This window comes from Trachemys scripta, chromosome 2 (genome assembly GCF_013100865.1).
Source record: "Trachemys scripta elegans isolate TJP31775 chromosome 2, CAS_Tse_1.0, whole genome shotgun sequence".
Lineage (NCBI taxonomy): Eukaryota > Metazoa > Chordata > Testudines > Emydidae > Trachemys > Trachemys scripta.
In genome coordinates, this window is record NC_048299.1 from 43,938,149 (window position 1) to 43,961,321 (window position 23,173).

General features: G+C 41.9%; 1 protein-coding gene and 1 long non-coding RNA gene across 10 annotated transcripts in view; one reads left to right on the forward strand and one right to left on the reverse strand.

Annotated features, from left to right (window-relative positions):
* ANKIB1 (ankyrin repeat and IBR domain containing 1) overlaps positions 1–23,173 on the forward strand; it is a 175,244-nt gene that overhangs the window by 141,468 nt on the left and 10,603 nt on the right. For all 6 annotated transcript variants that reach the window (XM_034760421.1, XM_034760420.1, XM_034760424.1 and 3 more), the window contains 8 exons: positions 2,971–3,059; positions 8,073–8,203; positions 14,322–14,456; positions 16,018–16,104; positions 16,201–16,267; positions 17,633–17,778; positions 20,061–20,239; positions 22,193–22,244. In XM_034760421.1, the coding sequence (XP_034616312.1) occupies positions 2,971–3,059; positions 8,073–8,203; positions 14,322–14,456; positions 16,018–16,104; positions 16,201–16,267; positions 17,633–17,778; positions 20,061–20,239; positions 22,193–22,244 (886 nt within the window). The remainder of the gene's footprint in view (positions 1–2,970; positions 3,060–8,072; positions 8,204–14,321; positions 14,457–16,017; positions 16,105–16,200; positions 16,268–17,632; positions 17,779–20,060; positions 20,240–22,192; positions 22,245–23,173) is intronic.
* Positions 17,615–23,173, reverse strand: part of LOC117872205 — a 49,577-nt gene continuing 44,018 nt past the window's right edge. For 3 of the 4 annotated variants that reach the window (XR_004644425.1, XR_004644426.1, XR_004644424.1), the window contains one exon: positions 17,615–17,740. This is a non-coding gene — a long non-coding RNA (uncharacterized LOC117872205). The remainder of the gene's footprint in view (positions 17,741–23,173) is intronic. The other variant, XR_004644427.1, reaches the window with a different exon arrangement.

Sequence of the window (23,173 nt, forward strand, 5' to 3'; positions counted from 1 at the left end):
TTGCAACCCCATCGCATTCACTAACCCTGGTCTCCGATGGTTTGGACCTGTGCTTGGGAGCCCCCCCTGGGCGAGCTGAGCACCCAGGGCCTCTAGTTATGGGACGATCTGGCCCTCCAATTCAATGTCAGGGAACTCCGAGCATTTCGCCTGGCCTGCCAGACCTTCTTGCCCCACCTGAACAGGGCCGGCTCTAACTTTTTTGCCGCCACAGGCAAAAAAGAAGAGCACCGCACCGCCATACCCTGCCCCCATGCCGCGCCACGCCACCCGACCACCCACACCCCCAGCGCCGTGCCAGCCGAAGCCCCGCCCCCCTCCAAGCGCTGCCCGAAGCCCCGCCCCCCTCTGAGCGCCACGCCACTCGAAGCACCGCCCCCCGAGCACCGCCCAAAGCCCCCGCCCACCTCCAAGCACCGCGCCACCCGAAGCCCACGCCCCCCCTCTGAGCGCCACGCCACACCACCTGAAGCCCAGGCCCCCCCCGAGCCCCACGCCGCCCGAACCCCCCCCCCCCCCCGAGTGCCACGCCCCCCCTCCGAGCGCCGCGCCACTGAATCCAAAAATAAAAAATTGAGCTCTGCCCTGCCCCAAGGTTTCGCCCCAAGCACGTGCTTGGTCGGCTGGTGCCTGGAGCCGGCCCTGCACCTGAAGGGCAAGGTGGTGCAGGTTCTTAGGAACAATACTGCCACAATGTATTACATCAACAGACAAGGTAGAGCGAGGTCAGCAGCCCTCTGCCAAGAAGCTCTGAACCTTTGGCACTTCTCTATCCAAACATTTATGGCCCATTATGTGCTGACCCAGCAGGCCCAGGGCAGTGCTGCAAGACCACAAACTCCGAGCCCACCTCCATTCGCACTGCTTGTGAGTCACCTCGAATGGAATTGACATGAGCAAGCACGCGAAGAAGAAAAAACAGTTACCTACCTTTCGTAACTGTTATTCGAGATTGTGTTGCTCATGTCCATTTTATTACCCGTCCTCCTGCCCCTCTGTCGGAATTACTGGTAAGAAGGAACTGAGAGAGCATAGGGTCAGCAGCGCCTGAGATAGTGGCACGTGAACATGGCGCTCAAGGGGCGCCACTGCTTATCCTACAAATACCGCTAAGGCAAAAATCTGGGCAGTAGTGTCATAGAAATTGGGACAAGGCTGACCAATACTGCGCCTTAAGTAGTTATCCATTTTTAGAAAATATAACACAGTTTTCAGTCTCTTAACTTGAACAGATTTATTGGTGGTCAGCAAAGGCGTTCCTGCAACAAAGAAGGTTCAGGATTTCCATGCTCACACCCTGAATCCAGTCTCTAGAAGAGTACCTAACATTGTCTCTCAAGGAGATGCAGCTGTAGTAATTTGGGTTTTCCCGTTTCTTCCTTTTTAGGCTGTTTGCCCTTCAAAACGTACACCAAGATTCAGGCTGTGTTGACAATTTGTATTTCTTAAATTCCTGGTTCATTCTCTTTTTAGAGTTGTTCAAAATCTCTGCAGGTATTCCAAAATTTAGGATTTGAAGTGAGTCTGTTCAAAAATTCACAATCCACAGAGAAGCCAGTGTGCATGTCTTTGTTATTTTGTTTGTTGTGTGGGGTGAATTGTATCAGTCTTTAGGTAAGGGGGCCATTCTCTTGTTAGTTCCCTTTCTGCTAATTTTGTTTTCTATGCATACATTTAAAATTATCCACGAACAGTTATTATGGGTGAAGTCTAGCCCCAGTGAAGTCAACAAGGCCAGGATTTCCACCTATAGCTCAGATTGATCCTAGCCTTATTTCAATTGTACAGGTAGAAGAGCGTGGCTCAGAAGGCTCTTTTCTTTTTTGTAGTTTTCTTTAAGCTTTTCTTGCTCACATGTTCCCTGTTGTGATGAGGACAAGGGAGATCATGAGTATTTATTCAGCTTATGACATTGCATTACAGGAAGTAGTGTACCATTTGATCCTCAAAAAACAATTTGCATTTTCTTTGATAAAGCAGGTGTCCATGTGGAAATATACGCCATTTATAAACTATTTGTGTATTTCACATGGCAGATGTCTCGAGCTGTTTTGCTGCATTTCCAGTAAAAGAGCAAGTCGTGACAATTCTGGAATCTGTGTTGACACATCTACACCCAAGCACCATCTGGAAGCCATGTATCTGCTGCTGTATACTGACTGCCATCCTGAAAACCAGCAGTAGTAAATCTGGAAAAACTTGGGGGACCCACTTAACTCCTTGTGTGTCCATATAATTTCAACCAATATTATCTCCTTTCCCTTTAGGGACTCTGGGAAGGATAGAAATCCACATTTACTCAGCATTAGAGGAGTGTGAAAGCAATGGGGATTTACTTAAGCACTGACCTTGTTATTAAGGATTAATGATCATCAGTGGAGACGAACAAGTAATTCTGGGTGAAATTCATCCCAGCTGTAGAGAGCCTACTCAAGGCCCTATGCACCACATAAACTCCACTTAAACTAGGAGCTTATACTTAGCCAGAAAAGTTTTTGGAGCAGGGACTTTGTCTTACTATATGTTTGTACAGGATCTAACATAGTGAGGCCTCAGTGCTGATTGGGGCCTTTGAAATACTACTTTAATATGAATAAAAAAGGCCTTTCATAGTCCATCTGCACTGAGGTCAACTTCACCCATTGTACAAAAGCTGTATGACCATCATATATGGGCGTAGATTAATTACTGGTCAGCCCATAAAACATAGCACATACCAGCTGCTTTTCAGATATTCTCCATCATAATTAAAAAGCATTTTTCTTTGCTGCCTCACTTAAATTCTCCCATTAATTTTCATGAAGCTCCACCTTGGGTTGTGAGCAAATGTAAGAATGTTTTAAAGTGAGAATAATTAAGTAGGTTTCTTTATCTTCCTGTCTTAATTAGAGTTTGCCTTGATTATTTTTAAATTTGAACCAAAGTAGAATTTAAACAATTACCTACTGTATTTATGACTTAATTTTTCAGGGAATGTCTTGGTGAAGCACATGAACCTTGTGACTGCCAAACATGGAAGAACTGGCTGCAGAAGATATCTGAAATGAAACCAGAAGAACGTAAGAGTAGTTTTTGTGGGATTTTTAACAACATTAAATAAGAACTATATGGTAGTTAAGAAATCAGTGTGAAAGAGGGGAGGTTTATTAGAAATTGTCTAATAAAAAAATGGTGCTGAAAACTATAATTCTGTTTTTCCCCCTTTCTTTAACTCTGAATTTCCTTGCTCATGTCTTAAATCAAACCTTACAGATTAAAGATTTGTTTTGGGTAACATCATAGGGGAAAAAATTACCTAAAACATATATGTTTTTAAAAATCCTAATTCAATAAATTTACCATAACGTCAGAAACTGGTTTTACAAGAGGAGTAGCAGTGTCCATGTAAATAGCTAACCTGTCTCCCCAGGCCAAGAAGGACTAAATGCCACACCCAGAGTCTGTTCAGGCCTTTTCTTCTGGGAACTATTTATTGTTTCCACTAAATATCTTGAGCAAACTCCCACATAAAAAACAGTTCAACATAAATGCAGTGACCTTTCACCTGATCCAGTGGCTTCCTTGCTAGCACGTCTTCCTTAGTTGATCTGTGGCAGAAGGTGAATTATTTTGGTAAGTTGGAGTTTCAGCCAATTTTGAGTAAAAGCACAATAGGGGAAAATAGACTTTTCATATCTATATCTAGATTGGGGCGGGCAAACTTTTTGGCTTGAGGGTCACATCGGGTTTCCAAAATTTTATGGAGGGCCGGTTAGGGGAGGCTGTGCCTCCCCAAACAGCCAGACGTGGCCCAGCCAACGCCCCCTATCCGACCCCATCTGCTTCTCGCCCCCTGACATTCCCCCCAAGACTCCTGCCCCCATCCAACCCCCTGTTCCCGGACAGCCCCCTCTCCCCCAGGACTCCTGCCCCATCCACCCCACCCCGCCGCTCCAGGACCCCCCGCCCATGACTGCTCCCCGCTGCCCCATCAAACCCCTCCTTTCATTCCTGACTGCCCCCCCGGGACCTCTGCCCCGTCCAACCACCCCTTCTCCCTGATTGCCCCCCAATGCCCCATCCAACCCCCCCCTCCTTCCTGACTGCCCTCCTGGAACTCCTGCCCCCATGTTCCCCGCCCTCTGACCGCCCCGACCCCTATCCCCACCCCCAACCACCACCCCGAACTCCCCTGCCCTCTTACCGCGCTGCCTGAAGCACCAGTGGCTGGCGGCGCTAGAGCCGAGCTGGCCAGACACCAGGACAAGTAGCTGTGCCGCCCAGCTGGAGCCAGCCACGCCACCGCACAGCACAGCTCTGCAGCTGCGCTGCCCCAGGAGCTGGCCGCCCAGAGCGTTGCGCCAGTGGCACAGTGAGCTCAGGCTGCAGGGGAGGGGCTGAGGACTCAGGGGCCAGGCAGGAGGGGTCCCGTGGGCCGGATGTGGCCCGCGGGCTGTAGTTTGCCCACCTCTGATCTAGATAGATTGATCGATAGATTTTAGCCAGAAGATTCAAAAGCACTTCTTCTCAGCTAAGACTATTTCCATGCCAAATATTCTGAGTTGTTTCAATGGCAGAGCTGTTTTTTTTGTTTTTGTTTTTTTTTAAAGTCACAAGATTTTATTTATATATATAATATAGGCACATGCGCGCATGCACATACACACAGAGCTGCCCCCTTGACAGTTTGATTCTTTCGGTTTGGATATGGGAAATGCATCTTACAACTGGAATTAATTGGAAATTCAAGACTTTCATAATTGTTGTAAAGGTAAGCTCTTCAAGTGGCCCTCTGCACATTCCTACTCTGGGATGTGCCCCTGGTACCATCAGGACCAGAGGAAGTTTCTGGTAGCAGTGCCTGTTGGAGTTCTCTTGCACCTTCTTCCCCCTTTCTCTTCCCCTCGTGGCTCTGTACATTCGGAGAGCAAAGCTATAAATGAGTTGTGCATCTGTGCACCTCCTCCAATGCCTGAGTTGGGATTATAACTCCAAGAAAGAAGCATTCCAATGTGCGGTACTGCTAGAAGGTTCCATTTCTAGCTACGCCATGAGTACATTCTAAGAATGTGAATGTGCAGAGGCCACTTGAAGAACTCTGGTTACAGGTCAGTAATCTTTATCTTCGTAATGTTAAAAATATTGGTTATTTTATCAGTGTAATTAGATTAATTGCTTACAACTTTATTCTGATTTCATGCTGGCTTATTGATGTAACTCTGTTGCCTCTCCTATTTTACACCAATGTTAAATTAGATCAGAATTAGGCCCTTCGTGTGTCTACAGCATTTAGAACATATAATCTGGTATGTAAATGCTAATTATTATTATAAAACCATTGTTAAATTAACTAAGCATTTTAAAATAGAATTTGCTTGGTATCTTTGAAAATTTCAGATTCCCTCTTCATGCTATTATGAGATATTTCCTGATTCTTTTTACGTTACAATGGAAAGTCCAATTTAATAAATATCTCCCACTAACCCAATTTACATTTGTATTGTGTTTCCTGTAGTTGTTTTAAGGGGGAAGGGGAGGGATAGTCAGGTGGTTTGAGCATTGGCCTGCTAAACCTGGGGTTGTGAGTTCAATCCTTGAGGGGGCCACTTAGGGATCTGGGGCAAAAAATCAGTACTTGGTCCTGCTAGTGAAGGCAGGGTCTCTTCCAGTTCTATGAGAAGGTATATCTCCATATATTATGCTTTAAAACTGCTGTAGGCTAAAACTGCTTTCACACAGTTCAGTCAGGCAGTGTGGATGAGGCCAAAACACAAATTAAAATCTTCCTCCCCCCACCTCCCAAAATTGTATTTTAGAACTTGGTAGGAAATCTTGTAATCTCCAGAAGAGTCCCAAAGCGCTGAGTATTTATTTTCTAAAATACGGATGCTCCCAGTGTTACACAAACCCGAGTTACACAAACCCACACTTACAGAAAAAGTTCCGTAAGTGGGTTGGGTTTGGGGCGGTGAGGGGGTTGTGTGTGTAATTGTCGGGGTATATGTCCCCGACTTACGCAAGGCGTTCCAGAACGGAATGCTTGCGTAAGTCAGGGAGCGTCTGCATTACCTATTGCACATGGTTTGTCTCTTAATGCTATGTCCAGAAGTCATTTCCATAAATCTTAGAGAAATAGAAGCAGCTGATACTTGTGTTTAAAAAAAAAAGGGGAGGAGGGGAGGATGAATAAGTCTATTTAGATTGTAAACTTTTGGGGGCAGGGGACTGTCTTTTGTTCTGTGTTTGTACAATGCCTAGTACAGTGGGGTCCTGATCCATGACCAGGGCTCGTAGGTGATATAAATAATATTACCAAATAATATTACCATCATTTATTAATTAGTGTAAAATAACACAGGACACACACTTATTTGGAGTGATCCATAGAAACTAGTATAAAACTTAAGTATCAACAATGATTTTTTTTAAATTCCTAGCATGGGTCTTGGTCTGTGTTAACATCTTATAGTATATTTAATAAATTATAATGTAAAGCATAATAAAATATACAGATGCATTCCCTAGCTGATTGAGGTGTGGATGTGACCTTTGACTTATGTCGTATTTGTCAAAGCATCTTAATTTTTTCCTTACATTACTTTGTAACACATGCTGAGGCCAGTCAGCCTCACCTCAGTCCCTGGAAAAATCATGGAGCAGGTCCTCAAGGAATCAATTATGAAACATTTAGAGGAGAGGAAAGTGATCAGGAACAGTCAGCATGGATTCACGAAGGGGAAGTCGTGCCTGACTAACCTAATTGCCTTCTATGATGAGATAACTGGCTCTGTGGATGAGGGGAAAGCAGTGGATGTGTTATTTCTTGACTTTAGCAAAGCTTTTGATACGGTCTCCCACAGTATTCTTGCCACCAAGTTAAAGAAGTATGGGCTGGATGAATGGACTGTAAGGTGGATAGAAAGCTGGCTAGATCGTCGGGCTCAACGGGTAGTGATCAATGGCTCCATGTCTAGTTGGCAGCCGGTTTCAAGTGGAGTGCCCCAAGGGTCGGTCCTGGGGCCGGTTTTGTTTAATATCTTTATTAATGATCTGGAGGATGGTGTGGACTGCACTCTCAGCAAGTTTGCAGATGACACTAAACTAGGAGGCGTGGTAGATACACTAGAGGGTAGGGATCGGATACAGAGGGACCTAGACAAATTAGAGGATTGGGCAGAAAAAAACCTGATGAGGTTCAACAAGGACAAGTGCAGAGTCCTGCACTTAGGACGGAAGAATCCCATGCACTGCTACAGACTAGGGACCGAATGGCTAGGTAGCAGTTCTGCAGAAAAGGACCTAGGGGTCACAGTGGACGAGAAGCTGGATATGAGTCAACAGTGTGCTCTTGTTGCCAAGAAGGCTAACGGCATTTTGGGCTGTATAAGTAGGGGCATTGCCAGCAGATCAAGGAACGTGATCGTTCCCCTTTATTCGACATTGGTGAGGCCTCATCTGGAATACTGTGTCCAGTTTTGGGCCCCACACTACAAGAAGGATGTGGAAAAATTGGAAAGAGTCCAGCGGAGGGCAACAAAAATGATTAGGGGTCTGGAGCACATGACTTATGAGGAGAGGCTGAGAGAACTGGGATTGTTTAGTCTCCAGAAGAGAAGAATGAGGGGGGATTTGATAGCAGCCTTCAACTACCTGAAGGGGGGTTCCAAAGAGGATGGAGCTCGGCTGTTCTCAGTGGTGGCAGATGACAGAACAAGGAGCAATGGTCTCAAGTTGCAGTGGGGGAGGTCCAGGTTGGATATCAGGAAAAACTATTTCACTAGGAGGGTGGTGAAACACTGGAATGCGTTACCTAGGGAGGTGGTGGAGTCTCCTTCCTTGGAGGTTTTTAAGGCCCGGCTTGACAAAGCCCTGGCTGGGATGATTTAGCTGGGAATTGGTCCTGCTTTGAGCAGGGGGTTGGACTAGATGACCTCTTGAGGTCCCTTCCAACTCTGATATTCTATGATTCTATGAGGAAATTAATGTGCACAGTCAAGAATTAGGGAAACTTCTTCACCTACATTTTACAAAAATTGATATGCACATAATCTTAACTTTTCTATTTTTTTTTTCCCACTTTTTTTTCCTCAAAGTTGTGGGAGTTAGTGAGGCTTATGAAGATGCTGCCAACTGCCTATGGTTATTAACTAACTCCAAACCATGCGCCAACTGCAAATCTCCAATTCAGAAGAATGAGGGCTGCAACCACATGCAGTGTGCAAAGGTATAAAGAAGTTTATATTGTTTATGGTGGAAAGTGTAACTCAAGTTGTATATACATGTCTACTTTGTAAATGTAAACATACAAAGCCTCTGAAATCACAGGCATGGGATCTAGTGGAACTTCTAAACCAAATTGCAACATTGGCAGATGGAAAGAAGCTCTAATGTATTAAGATGTAAGCAGAATATTTGATATACAATTTCATTAAATCTTACTTACAAGATCCATTTTGGCTTGGCAGTGAACACTGGTTACATGGGTTGAAGGACAATAAACAAAGAGAAATGACAAGCAGTAAACGAAGAATAAAATAGGAGGAAAGGCTTAGAGGAAAACTATACAGATCTTTGTGTGGTCCACTCTTCATTAATGACCTAGAAGAGAAAGTTAATAGCATATTTAATTCACAGAAGATACTAAATTTTTGGGCATTGTGAACACTAATGAAGATAGAGAAATAATACAAAGAGAAATAAGGTGAGCTGAAAATATCAAAATAAGGTCAGAAATAATACAAAGGTCAAAATAAGGTGGAAAAATGTAAACATAGATATTCAATGGGAGTGAGAAACCAGGAGAGCAGTAATTCCAAGAAAGACTTTAGGAGTAACAATAGACAGAAAAGTAGATGCAAGTTTTCAATACCTCACAAAATTAAATAGGTTTTGCATAGCAATATTTTCTATGTCAAAACCTCTTTATGTAACATTATAATACATCTCAGACAACTCTTTTTTCAAATGAACTAAAAGCAGAAAGAGTACTTGCTTTTTAGTCAATGGATAGTGTGACAAAGTTTCTCCTCTACCTTGGTGGGTCTTGCGCTTTCTGGCGGATTTGCTTGCCTCAGATGTTCACGGCAGCCTGCAGTTTGGCCACATTTGCCACTGGTTCAAACCTGCCGTTCACTCAGCTAACCTCATCACTGGCCAGTATGGTGGAAAGGGAGGAGAACAATCCCCGCAGTCTCTGTTGTCCCACCTAGTGGGTCAGGGACAGGCCAGAGACCTTCCCCTCGGATATGACTCACAGTCCAGGTCAACTCTTCATGTGTCAGATAGGGAATGGGGGGAACCTGGGCCCTCCCTCTACTAGATCGCAGCTGTCTCAATGTCTCCTGTAACAGCTACGTGACAACTACAACTCCCTGGGCCACTTTCCCCATGACCTCCCGCCAGCACCTTCTTTGTCCTCAATGCAGGACCTTCTTCCTGATGTCTGATGGCATTTGTATTCCACAGTCCTACAGTAGCACGTCCTCTAGCTCCTAGCTCCTTACGTGCCTCTCCCTAACTGAAGGGAGGTCTTTCTTTTTTTAACCAGGTACCCTGATTAGCCTACCTGCCTTAATTGGTTTTAGTAGCTTCCTAATTGGCTCCAGGTGTCCTAATTAGCCTTCTTGCCTTAATTGGTTCTAACAAGTTCCTGATTGTTCTGGAATAGTCCCTGTTATTTTACTCAGGGAAAAGGGACCTGCTTAATCTGGAGTTAATGTATTTACCTTCCACTACTCTTCTATAGCCATCTGGCCTGACCCTGTCACAATAGCTTATGTGAAAGTAGCAACAACAGCTAATATGTCCATTTAATGATGTCAGGTTTTCAGATTAAGAAGGGGGTATCTATCACTACTAAGGTTTCAAACACTTATTTGTTTAGGTAGGTTGGCTTCTATCAAAATATACCTTAGGTTAGAAAACAGTTCTCTTTTTCTCTTTTTCCAGGAGTCTGTCTGTCTCTCCATATCATGCAAATGGCTTTTTCTTTCTGCGCCCATCACATACTCCTCCTCACTTTTCCTCTGCTATATTTAGGGATTTTGTTGTTTGTGCTGCCAGCAGACACAGATCCCGCCTTGCCCTCACTGGTTCATTCTAGGTTTACCATTTATCTTTTTCTTTCTTCAGATGAGCTCAACTCATTCAATAAGCTCAACTCAACAAGATTTCAAGAGTTGCATACTATAGGTATCAGAGGGGTAGCCGTGTTAGTCTGAATCTGTAAAAAGCAACAGAGGATCCTGTGGCACCTTTAAGACTAACAGAAGTATTGGGAGCATAAGCTTTCGTGGGTAAGAACCTCACTTCTTCAGATGTAAGTCACGAAACCTTATGCTCCCAATACTTCTGTTAGTCTTAAAGGTGCCACAGGACCCTCTGTTGCTGCATACTATAGGCTTGATTGGCTTTCACCATTAAACATAAGTTAGTGTCACTACTTCAGTTCTACCAGCATTTGAGGTGCTAACTAGGGGCCAGATTCTCCAGTCTGCTAAGAACGCTTTGCACCTTGTAAGCAGCACAAAGTGGCTTTAAAATGGCCAGAGATAACTGGTGTTGAATTCCCCTTATGTAGGGGAACTCTCCATCAGGAGAAAGCTGATAGAGGCAACTCTGTTACTTCCTGTGCTAGCCTCCCCTCTCCCTTATATAAGAGGAGGGGGAAGGGTTATTCCAGGGCTGGGCCGCATGGTGGAATGGAGCTCCCTTATACTTGTTCATCCTCTTGTGTAAGTTCTCTTATGGACTTTAGACCTTTGGCGGAAGTTAGAGTAGTCTCCCTGCTGCTCTAATTTCTGCCAGATCCTACCAGTTGAGTATTGGAAAGTCACAACTGGCTCCCTGCAGCTGCCACACTCCATTAGATATCCACACAGCCCAAAGTGCAGAAATAGGTCCTAAATGTTTTGGACCATGATTTTGAGAAGTCATTGGCTTTTCACCAGAATGTCTCTTTGTTGGCTGTCATTTATTCCTTATCTACTCTAAATCAGTTCAGAATTATTCTTGCTGTATCCCTCCAGGTCTTCTAGCATTCTTCTTAATATCAAATAGGTGGGGAAGCATAAGATTTGTAAAGGACATAATAGGGGAGAGACCTCAGTATTGATGCAAAAAAGGTTAATAATAAAACAATTATAATTTTAGGTTATTGTGTAATTGGCTTCACTGTTACTGAATTTTAGGACACTGTTATTTTCATACACAAGATGCTTGGAGAATATGATAGCTCACATGCTTATGTTTTTTGGTTAATTTTATAATGAAATGCTCAAGCTAATTAAGGAAATTCCTAGGAAATGTCTGCATTCTGTCAAACAGTGAGAACAAAATGTCAAAGAGGATGACACCACCTTGCTTGTTAAACCATATTTATTACCTTCATTTGTGTTCACACAGACGCTTGTATGCAGCTTTATAGCTTCTATTTTGTTTTAACATTCTGTACTATTTTCTTTTTACGTTATCCTTTGAAAGATGTATATACATTTTAGTAATTGGGATTTTGACCTTGTATAGAGTACTTGATAAGTGTCTTTAATTGCATATTGTGAATGTACAACAAATAGGTTGTAAATCTAGGAACCATTTGCTCAAAAGGCAAGCAACCAAGACGACTCATTTATGGTTGGGAAATGTTTTATGGAAGATACTGGTTACTTCTAACTCATGTTTCTACTCAAAGGTGAAAACCTTTGTTGTCCCTCAAATGCTTAACATGCTATAAGCTTATTTTGACATGTATATTTGCAAATATTGTATATCTAAATGCGGGCCTTCATATAATAACTGCCTGATACCACTGTATGAAAAGTAAGATATTTTATGTACAAATGTAGCTAAGCCATTTAATGCTATAACTGGTTACTAATGTAAGAAGCCATTTGAGTATAGAAAGTATTTATATTAATTGGGAAAACAGTTAGTTATGGCAATGCGTAAGCAGCTCCTTATCAAGCTCAGAAAAACAAGAAGAATCTTTCCAAGGATGGTACAAAGAAAAGACAATACTTTCTTTGACCATTTACATTTAAATACTCTCTTTAAGAATCTTTTATATTTAAAAAGGCTATTTTAAGACCTGAAAGGCTGAAGACTATTTTAAGACCTGACTATTTCAAGAGCTTTTATACAGGAAATAGGAGTATTTGGACTCATTTGAAACATAATTTCTGCTCCTATTAAACACTGATGGATCTAAAGGGATAACTCAGAAAATAAATTGATTAAAAGAGAGAGTTAAAACTTTAAATATCAAAAATCAATATACCCATAAAGCTGAAGAATAACAACTCTGCTGCATATGCAATAGCAGATTGAATATTCACCAGCTGAAGATGGTACCAGCACAATCCAGTAAAGATGTTGAGCCAATGGAAGGTGACAGCAGCTGATACTTAAATCCATCTGTACCCCTGAAAGAGGTCTGTCTTCCACTTTCAGTGAGGCCATGGAAAAAGAAGTGTATAAATTTCTCTGAACTGAAACACTCTCTTATACTTATACCTTTATCCTTATGTACTGTTATACACACTTGCCCAGTTACACGCTAGCTCTCAGCACTCATCTTAGTTTAGTCACTTCATTTCATCTCTACAAGCAAACAAAAAGCAACAAAACAGCTAAGAACAATAAAACCACAACACAGCATCAAGAGGAAGCAACCTTCCAACCACCACTGCTTCTACAACATCATCACAACACTGAGAATTCAGCATCACTGGTGAGATGGAGTTTGCCAAAGCACTGCCAAGGGATTAGATTTAACTTGTTCTTGTACTAATTTTAATGCAGTATTGAAATTCTATTATAATTTAAGTATTAATAGCTTTTTGTGTTAAACCCCAGATTGTTTAGACTCTGTATTCCTGGAAAGGAGACATAAGCAAATATTGATAAATAGAGAGAAGTTGTGGGATTTAATTTGAATTTAAGATTGTTAATATTATTAATTTGCATGTCTTGACCACTGTTTGAATGGCTTCTTTTAAGTGACCAACTTAAATACCTTCTTTAGTTTCATAGGACTTAGACTGACTTCCATGATTTCAATGGGAGTTAAGCACCTAAATACTTCTGAGCATCTGGGCCTTAGTTAAGATCACTCATCTTTCTTATTCATAATGAGATTCACAGATCAATGACACTGAGTCTCTGCTCTATGCAGCCCTGGAGACAGACCAGACCTGTCAATTAGAGGCATGGAATGTGTGGCTCCACCTCTGAGGAACCACCAGTTTTTCATCTGTCTCTTTTTAGCTTCAGGCAGGCAGACCATCTCCTCCCTGCTGCAGAGCAAATTTGAAGGGGAGGAGGAAGAACAGGCTTAAAGTCACTAAGCTGTCTTGGTCTACCTTTATCAGCACAGGGGGACTCCCTTTCTCTTCAGAGTCACTGGAACTCTTCATGCCCTGCCTCACCCATGTGGAGTTCAGCCCGGTGGAGAAAGCTAAGAAGGCCAGACGTTGTGTCTCCTGTACCTCCCCTGGATGGAGATTTGTGCCTGCTCTGCAGAGACTCAGGCACCTCTCAAGTGCTAAGGCTAGGGTACATTTTTCTATGGCCTCCCTCCTCAAGCAGGAAAGCTCCCAAGAAACAGCAGCACCTCAGCTGCAAAATCGCCCTTGGGACAGGTAGCAGCCCCAAGAATGATGGTTCCTTGCTTCACACACCCACATGTGGCAGAAGTGTAGGTTAAAGTAGAATATCAAAGGGCCAGGGAAGCTCCCCTTCTCCAGCTGCTGGAGCCTATGCTCACAGCCCTGAGTGTTGACCATGAGACAGCTACCCAGCCCCTCCCACAAAGCTGCTGTGGCAGCAGGGAGCTACTGATCGGGATGCAGAGCAAGGAGCCTTTAGCCAAACCTCTCCCTCCATTCTGCAGCCTTTTCTATGATTAGCTTATTATCTTTGACAATTTCAAAACTTTTTCCAAAACCTTTGAGTTAAAAAGAATAATAATAATTGAAACTGAGACTGCCCCACAAAGAGTTTGTTTTTAACAAACTGATATTTTTCAACAGAAACATTATGTTGATATAGTCCCATCCAGCTCTACTCAACATCTCGTTCTGTGCACCCACCCCAGACTTAATTTATAGCATGCAAAGCACTCCTGCCCTATGTCTGAGAATCAAACTGTACCTTTATATGGCACCATAGAATACATCTGCTAGGAGAGTCCTTGGGCATTTTCTTTTGACATATAAACATATGGGGGAATGTACTATTCCTGTGAATTCTGTCGCTTCAGTTGGTTGTGGTGGAATAGTGATGCAGTACTGGAAATCTGTAACATGATTGGACGCAGATATTAGTTTTGTTTTCTTCTTCTGAAGTGCAAATATGACTTTTGCTGGATTTGCCTAGAAGAATGGAAGAAGCACAGCTCTTCTACTGGAGGCTATTACAGGTGCACTCGCTATGAAATAATTCAGCATGTAGAGGAACAGTCCAAGGAAATGACAGTGGAGGTAGGAGATTAAACTGTATTGGCTCCAATAAAATACTTAGGCTGTAATTTTCTGTCTTGCCTAAGATTCTGAATTGGTGTCCCTGAGAAAAATTTATTAGAGTTTAATTTTTCCCCATCCAAGGTCCTCAGTGGAACAAAAGTGAATTATAACTCTAAATATCATATTGAGGTAATAGGAAGAAAATACTGTCAGGCTTGTGTTTATACTGGGAACAAAGACAACTGGGTTCTCTGTTCTGCTACTAACCCACTGTGTGGTGTGGGGAAAGTCATTTCATCTCTCTCTACCGTGGTTACCATTCTCTGCAACCAGTGTAGTAGTCCTGTAATTACCCGCTGTGCCTCAGAGAAGTGTCATTTGGCTTAATTGATGTTAGCAATGTACTTTGAGGTCCTCTGTTTAAAGGTTGCTCTATAGGCACAAAATCTCAATTCCTCAGTTCTGATGGCTGTATCTGTCAGACTTCTGATTTCAAAACATTACCTTTCTGTGTCTTAGACTACTCCTAGGCAAATTCTGCACCACTGCATAATGCAGAATTTTGCAAAAATTAATGTGTGTGCAGAATTTCCTCCTCTCCCCTCTCCCCCCCCCCGAAATGGGCTGCAGTGCTGCTGGCCACCACTAGGGGCCACTGGACCCAGCAGAGCCCAGTTTGCACATAGAAGACACTGCTGGGGGGAGCGGGAGTTGGAGCATTCCCGGCAGCTGCAGTTCCCTACACACTCTGAGGGAAGGAGACCGCGACATGCAGGAAACTCCACTCAAGCCTGGGACCGAGCATCAGGCTGTTTTTCCCTCTGGATCCCTGGGCACTGGGAAGGAGGGGGGTTTGGGCTGGGGTGGCAAGGCTGGACTCGAGGGGGAGGGTGTCTGGGCTGGGGGGACCCTGTAGCTGGGCTTTGGGGATGGAGGAGGCTGGGAGGGGGCTCTGCGGCTGTGCTCTGGTGGTGGAGGGGGACGGGTGTCTAGGCTAGGGGGCCTCTGCAGCTGAGCTTTGGCGGGAAAGGATGTGTGGGTATCTGGGATGGGGGGGCCCCTGCAGCTGGGCTCTTGGGAGGGCAGGTGTCTGAGCTGTGGGCCCCTGCAGCTGGGCTAGGGAGGAAGGGGCTTCAGGTGTATTGGCTGGGGTCTGGCCCCATGGCTGGGTTTGGAGGGGAAGGGAGGAGTGGGTGAAACAGGAACTGGGTTGTCATAGGGGTTTCTTTACCTCTGTACTCCTGGAAGAATTTTTTGTTTGTATGTCTGTATTGTTACAGACAAGCTTGCTGACTAGTATTTTGAAATAAATTACCAAAATAACTGAAACTGGCGTGATTTTGTAGTATTATTCTGACAAATGAAATTGGCAGAATTTTAAAATATTGTGCGCAGAATTTTTAATTTTTTTGGCACAGAATTCCTCCAGGAGTACGTCTTAAACAGTACCCATTACCATGGTATTTGTGTATAGATGTTTAATAGTCTGAAACAGCTGACTATATTTTGTATTTGCTGATGATTGTTAAAATAATATAAGTGTAAATGGATGACTCATGTTTGATTTCTTATTTTCTAGGCTGAAAAGAAACATAGACGATTTCAAGAGCTTGATAGGTTTATGCATTATTACACGAGGTTTAAGAACCATGAGCTCAGCTATCAGGTATGATCCAAACAGTTTCTAATAAATTTTTTCCCCACTTTATTAGTCCAATAATTAGATGAATTTGTTGAATTTTATTTATGTCCCTTTTTTTAGTTAGAACAGCGCCTTCTAAAAACTGCCAAAGAAAAGATGGAGCAGTTGAGTAGAGCTCTCAGTGGAAGTAAGTAGTGTTTGTTGGTATTTACTGATTTATATAACGGTGGTCTGAAGTCAAATATCTCTTTACACTAAAAGAACAATTTTGTTCTTCAGATTTTTCTTTACTTATATTGATGCCTACAAGAAATGAGATATTTCAGACTGCTACTTCTGTACATTTCAGTCTTTGAACTTTCAGCCTTTGTCAGTCCTCAGTTCATCTGATGTTAACTTGAGTTTGAGTCCTTTGTTGTTAAGGAGATAACAATTCTCTTTCAGTATTTATGTGTAACAGCCCCCCACACCTGATTCCATGTATTTGTTTTGTCCTTTCTCCCACATATTTTAAATAACGTTAATGAAAATTGCTTGAGGAAACAGTGAAGTATGAATTTCAGACTCTTAATGGTATCTTACATTTATGTAGTGACTTACACTCTGAAGGATCCCAAGGTTCATTAGTGTCAAGTATCAGGAGGTAGCCGTGTTAGTCTGTATGTACAAAAACAACAAGGAGTCTGGTGGCACCTTAAAGACTAACAGATTTATTTGGGCATAAGCTTTTGTGAGTAAAAACCTCACTTCTTCGGATGCATAGAGTGAAAGTTACCAAGAGTAATGAAAGGTTCATTAGGAACTACAGCATGTATGCTATATAGGAAGAATCACTTGCTTCTGAAATGCAGTCACCTTTAAGGTGAGGAAAGATGATTTGATTCAACCAGTGCACAGCACAGTACACAACTTGTTACATGTGATCTGTTCTGAATCAGTTTTTCTTACTTTGTAGAGAAGTGTACCCATAAGAAAGAAATAAAGTCTTGATCCTCCAGTGAGCTCTCCATGTATGCAGGGGTTGCACACGAGGAGCTCTTTGCAGGATCATGGGTGTAAGTTTGTATTGAAACTGTATGAAGATGACCTGCTATGTTACCACCTGCAAGAGTGGAAATTCAGACCTGGTCAGGTCGTCACTGCAGGTAGTTTTACCCAGCTGACCCAAGTGAGCAATCTTATCTGTCCTTCTGGATAGGCCTTTTATGGATAGGGCCCATTAGGGCCTATTACATGGTGTAATTTCTCATTCTGAAATGTTAGTGTGAATAAAAAGTAGTAAAAGCTTCTATTAGGAAGTAGAATAAGCATATGAGACTCTAAATACACACAAGGAATAAATCACTTGAGTCAGAGAGAAGTTAGTGATACATAGTTACTTTTTTTTACCATAACCACACCTATCCATTTACAGTATGGACTGGAATTTATTTGGAAAATATTTCTGATCTTACATTAACACAAACTTGTACTTCTTTTGGGGGAAACTCTCATAATAAAACTATTAAGGTCAGCAGAAAAATGTTTTTACAATGCTTGTGTTACTGTACAGCTGAAGGAGGCTGTCCTGATACCACTTTCATTGAAGATGCAGTACAAGAGCTCTTAAAAACTCGCCGCATTCTCAAGTGTTCTTATCCATATGGATTCTTTTTGGAACCTAAAAGCACAAAGAAAGAAATATTTGAACTTATGCAGGTAAAATAAGTATGTTTTGCTTTTTGTGACAGAACTAATTTTTCTTGTAATACTAGTTATCCATATTGCATGTTTTCTGACTATATAAAATTCTTAAACTTAGTTCAAAATGACAAAGACGTGGCAAGAACTGTGTATAATGAACTGTTTATTTTGCTGTAGCATTAAACTCATTGTTGGGTCTATATGATTTTGAATTCTGTCTTTAAAGGTTTTAAGGCTACAACCAAATTAGGGGGAAGGGAGTGAAGAATACTTTTGGCAGAATTGTTTAGTCTATAATGCAATATATTTTATTTCAGCTTTAAAGACAAACAGATTCTTAATGGAAAAAAAATACACTTGTAATTCTGTTTTTCTGAAGATATATGAACAGGCTTCTCATTCCTGGATTAGGCTGAGACCAGCAGATCTCCCTCAATTCTAAAATAATTTTGATTCCTAAGGGCACTGGCTTTGGGTATAGTGCAAGCCTAAGCCCTGTATTGACCATCAAATCTCCTTTCTCTGCCAGGTGTAAATAATGCCCTCTAAATGATCTAGTCAATCCCTTCGTTTGCACAGGAAGTGAAGCTCCCTAGGATGGTAAACCAATACAAAATGATTAACCATGACCAAAAATATGCCCCAAAGGAAAAAGAATCAAGGCATAAATATTAAAGAAGATACTTCCCCACAGAGTTTGGGAATTATGTGGTGAATGAAAGTTATGTCAGAATGATGCTTTTCTCAACAGACAGCCCCTTTGTTGATGGCCATCAAGGAGGAACTGACTGAAATTAGAGGGCAGTATTTATTACACCCAGCTGGGGATGGCATGCAATGGCACTAGAGGGCTTGACTCGCTATACCTCACAACTTCATTTATATATATGTATTTCCATAGCACCTAAGAGCCCTAGTTAAGGATCAGGACCCATTATGCTAGACACTGTACAAACACAGAACCTGCCCCAAAGAACTTACAATTTAAGAATAAGACGGGATGGATAAAGACAGATTGGGAGTACAAGGAAACAACGAGACAGTATTGATCAGCATGATAGGCATTGTCTTAGCACACCTCTGCCCTCAATGGTAAAAATTCTTTGAGGGCTGAGGGAGTTCAATCAGTTTCTTGTTAAGGAGCTAACACCCAGGAGTGAGAATCCTGTCAGGATGGTATCTCTAGAGAAATTGAATTATTCAGTACAGGAACTCCTCACTTAACGTCATCCCAGTTAACGTTGTTTTGTTGTTCCGTCGCTGATCAAATAGAGAACATGCTCATTTAAAGTTGCAAAATGCTCCCTTATAACGTTGTTTGGCAGCCACCTGGTTTGTCCACTGCTTGCAGAAAAAGCAGCCCGTTGGAGCCAGCTGGTGGGGGCTTGGAACCAGGGTGGACCATCAGCTCCCTGCTCCCATAAGTTCAATGTGCGGCAGCCACCCAGCAGGCTATCCATTGCTGGCAGTTCAACTGTCCCTCCCCCCACTGCCGTGTGCTGCTCCTGCCCTCTGCCTTGGAGCTGCTCCCGGGAGCCTCCTGCTTGCTGTGCAGGGATGCTAATGTCAGGTTGCCTCCCTCCTCTGTCCCCTGCTCCTTTACCCCATCTCCACTGAACAGAGCGGGGGACACGACAGGGGACAGGGCTCAAGATGGAGGGAGCTTGCTGGCAGCAGCTGCTGTCTCAACTAGCTGATCTACTTAAAAAGGCAATGTACTTAGAGTAAGGTTAGTGTACTTAAAGGGGTAATGCACGTGTCTCTGTTTCTCTCTCACACACACCATGTGTGTCTCTGTCTCTCTCTGCCATGCTGTCTCTCCTTTCTCAATTCGTGCTGCTTTGTAAAGTGTGAGGCTACATTAACAACAATGGGTTAACCCTTGAGGGCTCAGCCGAGTGCTAGTTCATCGTTTAGCAGTAAGGCATTCCTTGGGAAATATCCCACCCTCTTCCACCCTCTGACTTCACCACCTCAACCAAGCTTCACAGTCATTATTGCTGTGTACAGTATTAAATGGTTTGTTTAAAACTTATACTGTGTGTGTGTGCGCGCGCACGTGTGTGTGTTGTCTTTTTTGTCTGGCGAAATTTTTTTCCTGGAACCTAAACCCCCTCCCCCCTTGGATTCACTTAACATTGTTTCGCTTAAAGTAGCATTTTTCAGGAACATAACTACAGGGTTAAGCGAGGAGTTATTGTATAGCATGTTTACAGTGCAGTTATGCCAGTTGTTCATTTAACGGTTTTATTTTGTTATAACATTACATGGTATACTTTGTTTATTTTCTGTTGCAGACAGACTTAGAAATGGTCACGGAAGACCTTGCTCAGAAAGTAAATAGGCCTTATCTTCGTACTCCTCGTCACAAAATAATCCGTGCAGCATGTCTTGTGCAGCAGAAGAGGCAAGAGTTTTTGGCCTCTGTGGCCCGTGGAGTTGCCCCTGCAGACTCTCCAGAAGCTCCAAGACGCAGGTAATTTAGGTATAAAAAGAGTGAAACCAAAAAAGTTCAGGTTACAGCTACCAAGCTCTGTGAACCCACCCCTCAAACTAGTGCTTGCTTTGACATACACATCAAAGCAAAACAGAGCTGACAATTTTGTAGTTGTAGGTCACTGGCTCAACAAACACTTTCTTCATTTGATTCACGGGGGGAGCTGCTGCCGTTCGTGTGACTCGGGCACGGGTCCCAGCGGCAATCCTCGGGTGGGTCCGCACGTAGTTGCCACGAGCAAGTGAGGATTTTGATGTAGGCAGACAATGCCCATTGATGCACTTTGCCTAGTTAAATTGGGGGGAGGAATAGCTCAGTGGTTTGAGCATTGGTCTGCTGAACCCAGGGTTGTGAGTTCAATCCTTGAGGGGGATACCTAGGGATCTGGGGCAAAATCAGTACTTGGTCCTGCTAGTAAAGGTAGGGGACTGGACTTGATGACCTTTCAGAGTCCCTTCTAGTTCTATGAGATGGGTATATCTCCATATGTGAAATTACATCCTTTCACTTTAAACTTCAGAATGTGAAACGCCATTAAATTGCCAAAAGCAACAGAGAGTCCTGTGGCACCTTTAAGACTAACAGAAGTATTGGGAGCATAAGCTTTCGTGGGTAAGAACCTCACTTCTTCAGATGCATCTGAAGAAGTGAGGTTCTTACCCACAAAAGCTTATGCTCCCAATACTTCTGTTAGTCTTAAAGGTGCCACAGGACTCTCTGTTGCTTTTTACAGATTCAGACTAACACGGCTACCCCTCTGATACATTAAATTGCCAAGTGTCTCTCATTTTCATTTTGGAACTGAAAATGAGGAATCTTGGCTGACTTTTAAATTTGTAATGAAACCCAAAACCAGGCAGGATTTTCACCAGTTTGGTGTGTTGTGGGGTTTTTTTTTTTTTTTTTGCCAACGGTTTCCACACAGGTGCAGTTGCAATATCAGCACGGGAGATAGAGCCCATGCTTTGGTAGGAATCCTCCCCTGGAGTTTAGGAAGCTGCAGAGGCTGACTAGATGTATGGGGAGGTCATTGATTTCCTCTTTTAGCTAGAAAGCCAAATAGTCTCATTCACAGTTCCTATATTTTTGATTAGATTGGCGTTTTCATTTCATTCTTATGGCACCTTGTGGATGCCAACTCAAATTGCTGTATACACTTCTATTGCTGTCTGGTCAGCTGACAAGTGAAAGGTGTTAAACTGAAGACAGCTTGTTGATAGTATAAAGATCTTAATAGAGTAATGTGATTGATCGAACTGATTCAGAGAAGCAATATTTTTGCTGCTCAGTGTTTTGTTTAGATTACATTTTAATTGTTAAAAGTTACTGGTAGGTTTGGTGTGTGTATACTATTTTATCCCCACATTTCTCTTTTCTTCTAGTGAAAGGATGTAAACCTAAAAATCATTCTCTTTTAGTTTTTTCTGTTTTTTTTAAATTACATTAAGATATGTGAAGTTGTGAATTACAATAATAGTTAATAAGTATAATTATAACATATACTCACCCACTCAGTTGTTCTACCCTCCAAGCCATTGTGACAGTGAAGCATAATTTAGGTGTAATGATTCTTGCCCAGTTTAGTCAGTGTACTAGATATGAATTTTTATAGTATATTCACACACAGTTTTGTGATGTGTTAATAGCTAGCTGAGTACTTGTGACCTCATTTCACGTCCTGTACTTCAAAATAGCCACTTACATACTTGGCACTCACCAAACACTATTTAAATAATTGCTGAGAATAATTTTCAATATCCAGAATTTTAAATAATTTAATTATCCAGTCTTCTGAAATATGTTTATAAATGTATGTTGTTAAACAGATGAGGAGTTCACCTCAAAGATGATTTACAATTGTAGACTGGGGGAGCCATTGTTCATACTTTATTCTGCTAATAAATTACATGATGTATCTGATTTAATTTATAGCTTTGCTGGTGGAACATGGGATTGGGAATATTTAGGATTTGCATCCCCTGAGGTAAACTTTTTTTTTAATTTTTAATGTCGCTATGCATATTCTAGGAATCAGGGTATAATTCTGTTTTGCATGGAGAGATTCCAGATTTTGTTTCAAATTGTTTTAAGGTTTGCAAGGTTGGGTTTAAGCTTTCCATTTTCTTTGTTTCACAATAGAAGGAAATATATGCATGGGTAATTGGGCAGTACCTAAACAATGAGTCTTACGAAAAGACAGTTCTTAAGGATGACATCATACCAACCCTTTGCAATGTATTTTTTCCAATCTCAGAGCAAGGCAAGAATCTACGAAGAAAACATGCCTGCATCTGTGGCAATATTTTTATAATAAATATTCAAAAATCTGTATAATTAAAAATATACTTTTGGATGCAATATCAGTCCAACAGGATTTGACAGAGAACCTAAATGAAGTGGCACACTTTCTTCCATTCTTTACTGATTTAAAAATTCAACAAAAAATTAAAGATTTAAAATTAAATTTTCTGTTTAAATTTTAAACAAATATTATTCTGAATGTAAAAGTAGTATTAAAGAGGAAGAAAACTAGATAATTTCTGATACAATTAGGCTGTCAAGCGATTAAAACAATTTATTGTGATTAATCACACTGTTAAAGAATACCATTTATTTAAATATTTTTGGATATTTTCTACATTTTCAAATATATTGATTTCAATTACCACACCGAATACAAAGTGTACAGTGCTCACTTTATATTATTATTTTTGATTGCAAATATTTGCACAGTAAAAAACAAAATAAAGTTTTTTTTCAATTCACCTAATACAAATAATGTAGTACAATCTCTTTATCATGAAAGTTGAACTTACAAATGTAGAATTAGTAGAAAAAAAAATAACTGCACTCAAAAATAAAACAATGTAAAATTTTAGAGCCTGCATGTCCACTCCGTCCTAAGTCTTGTTC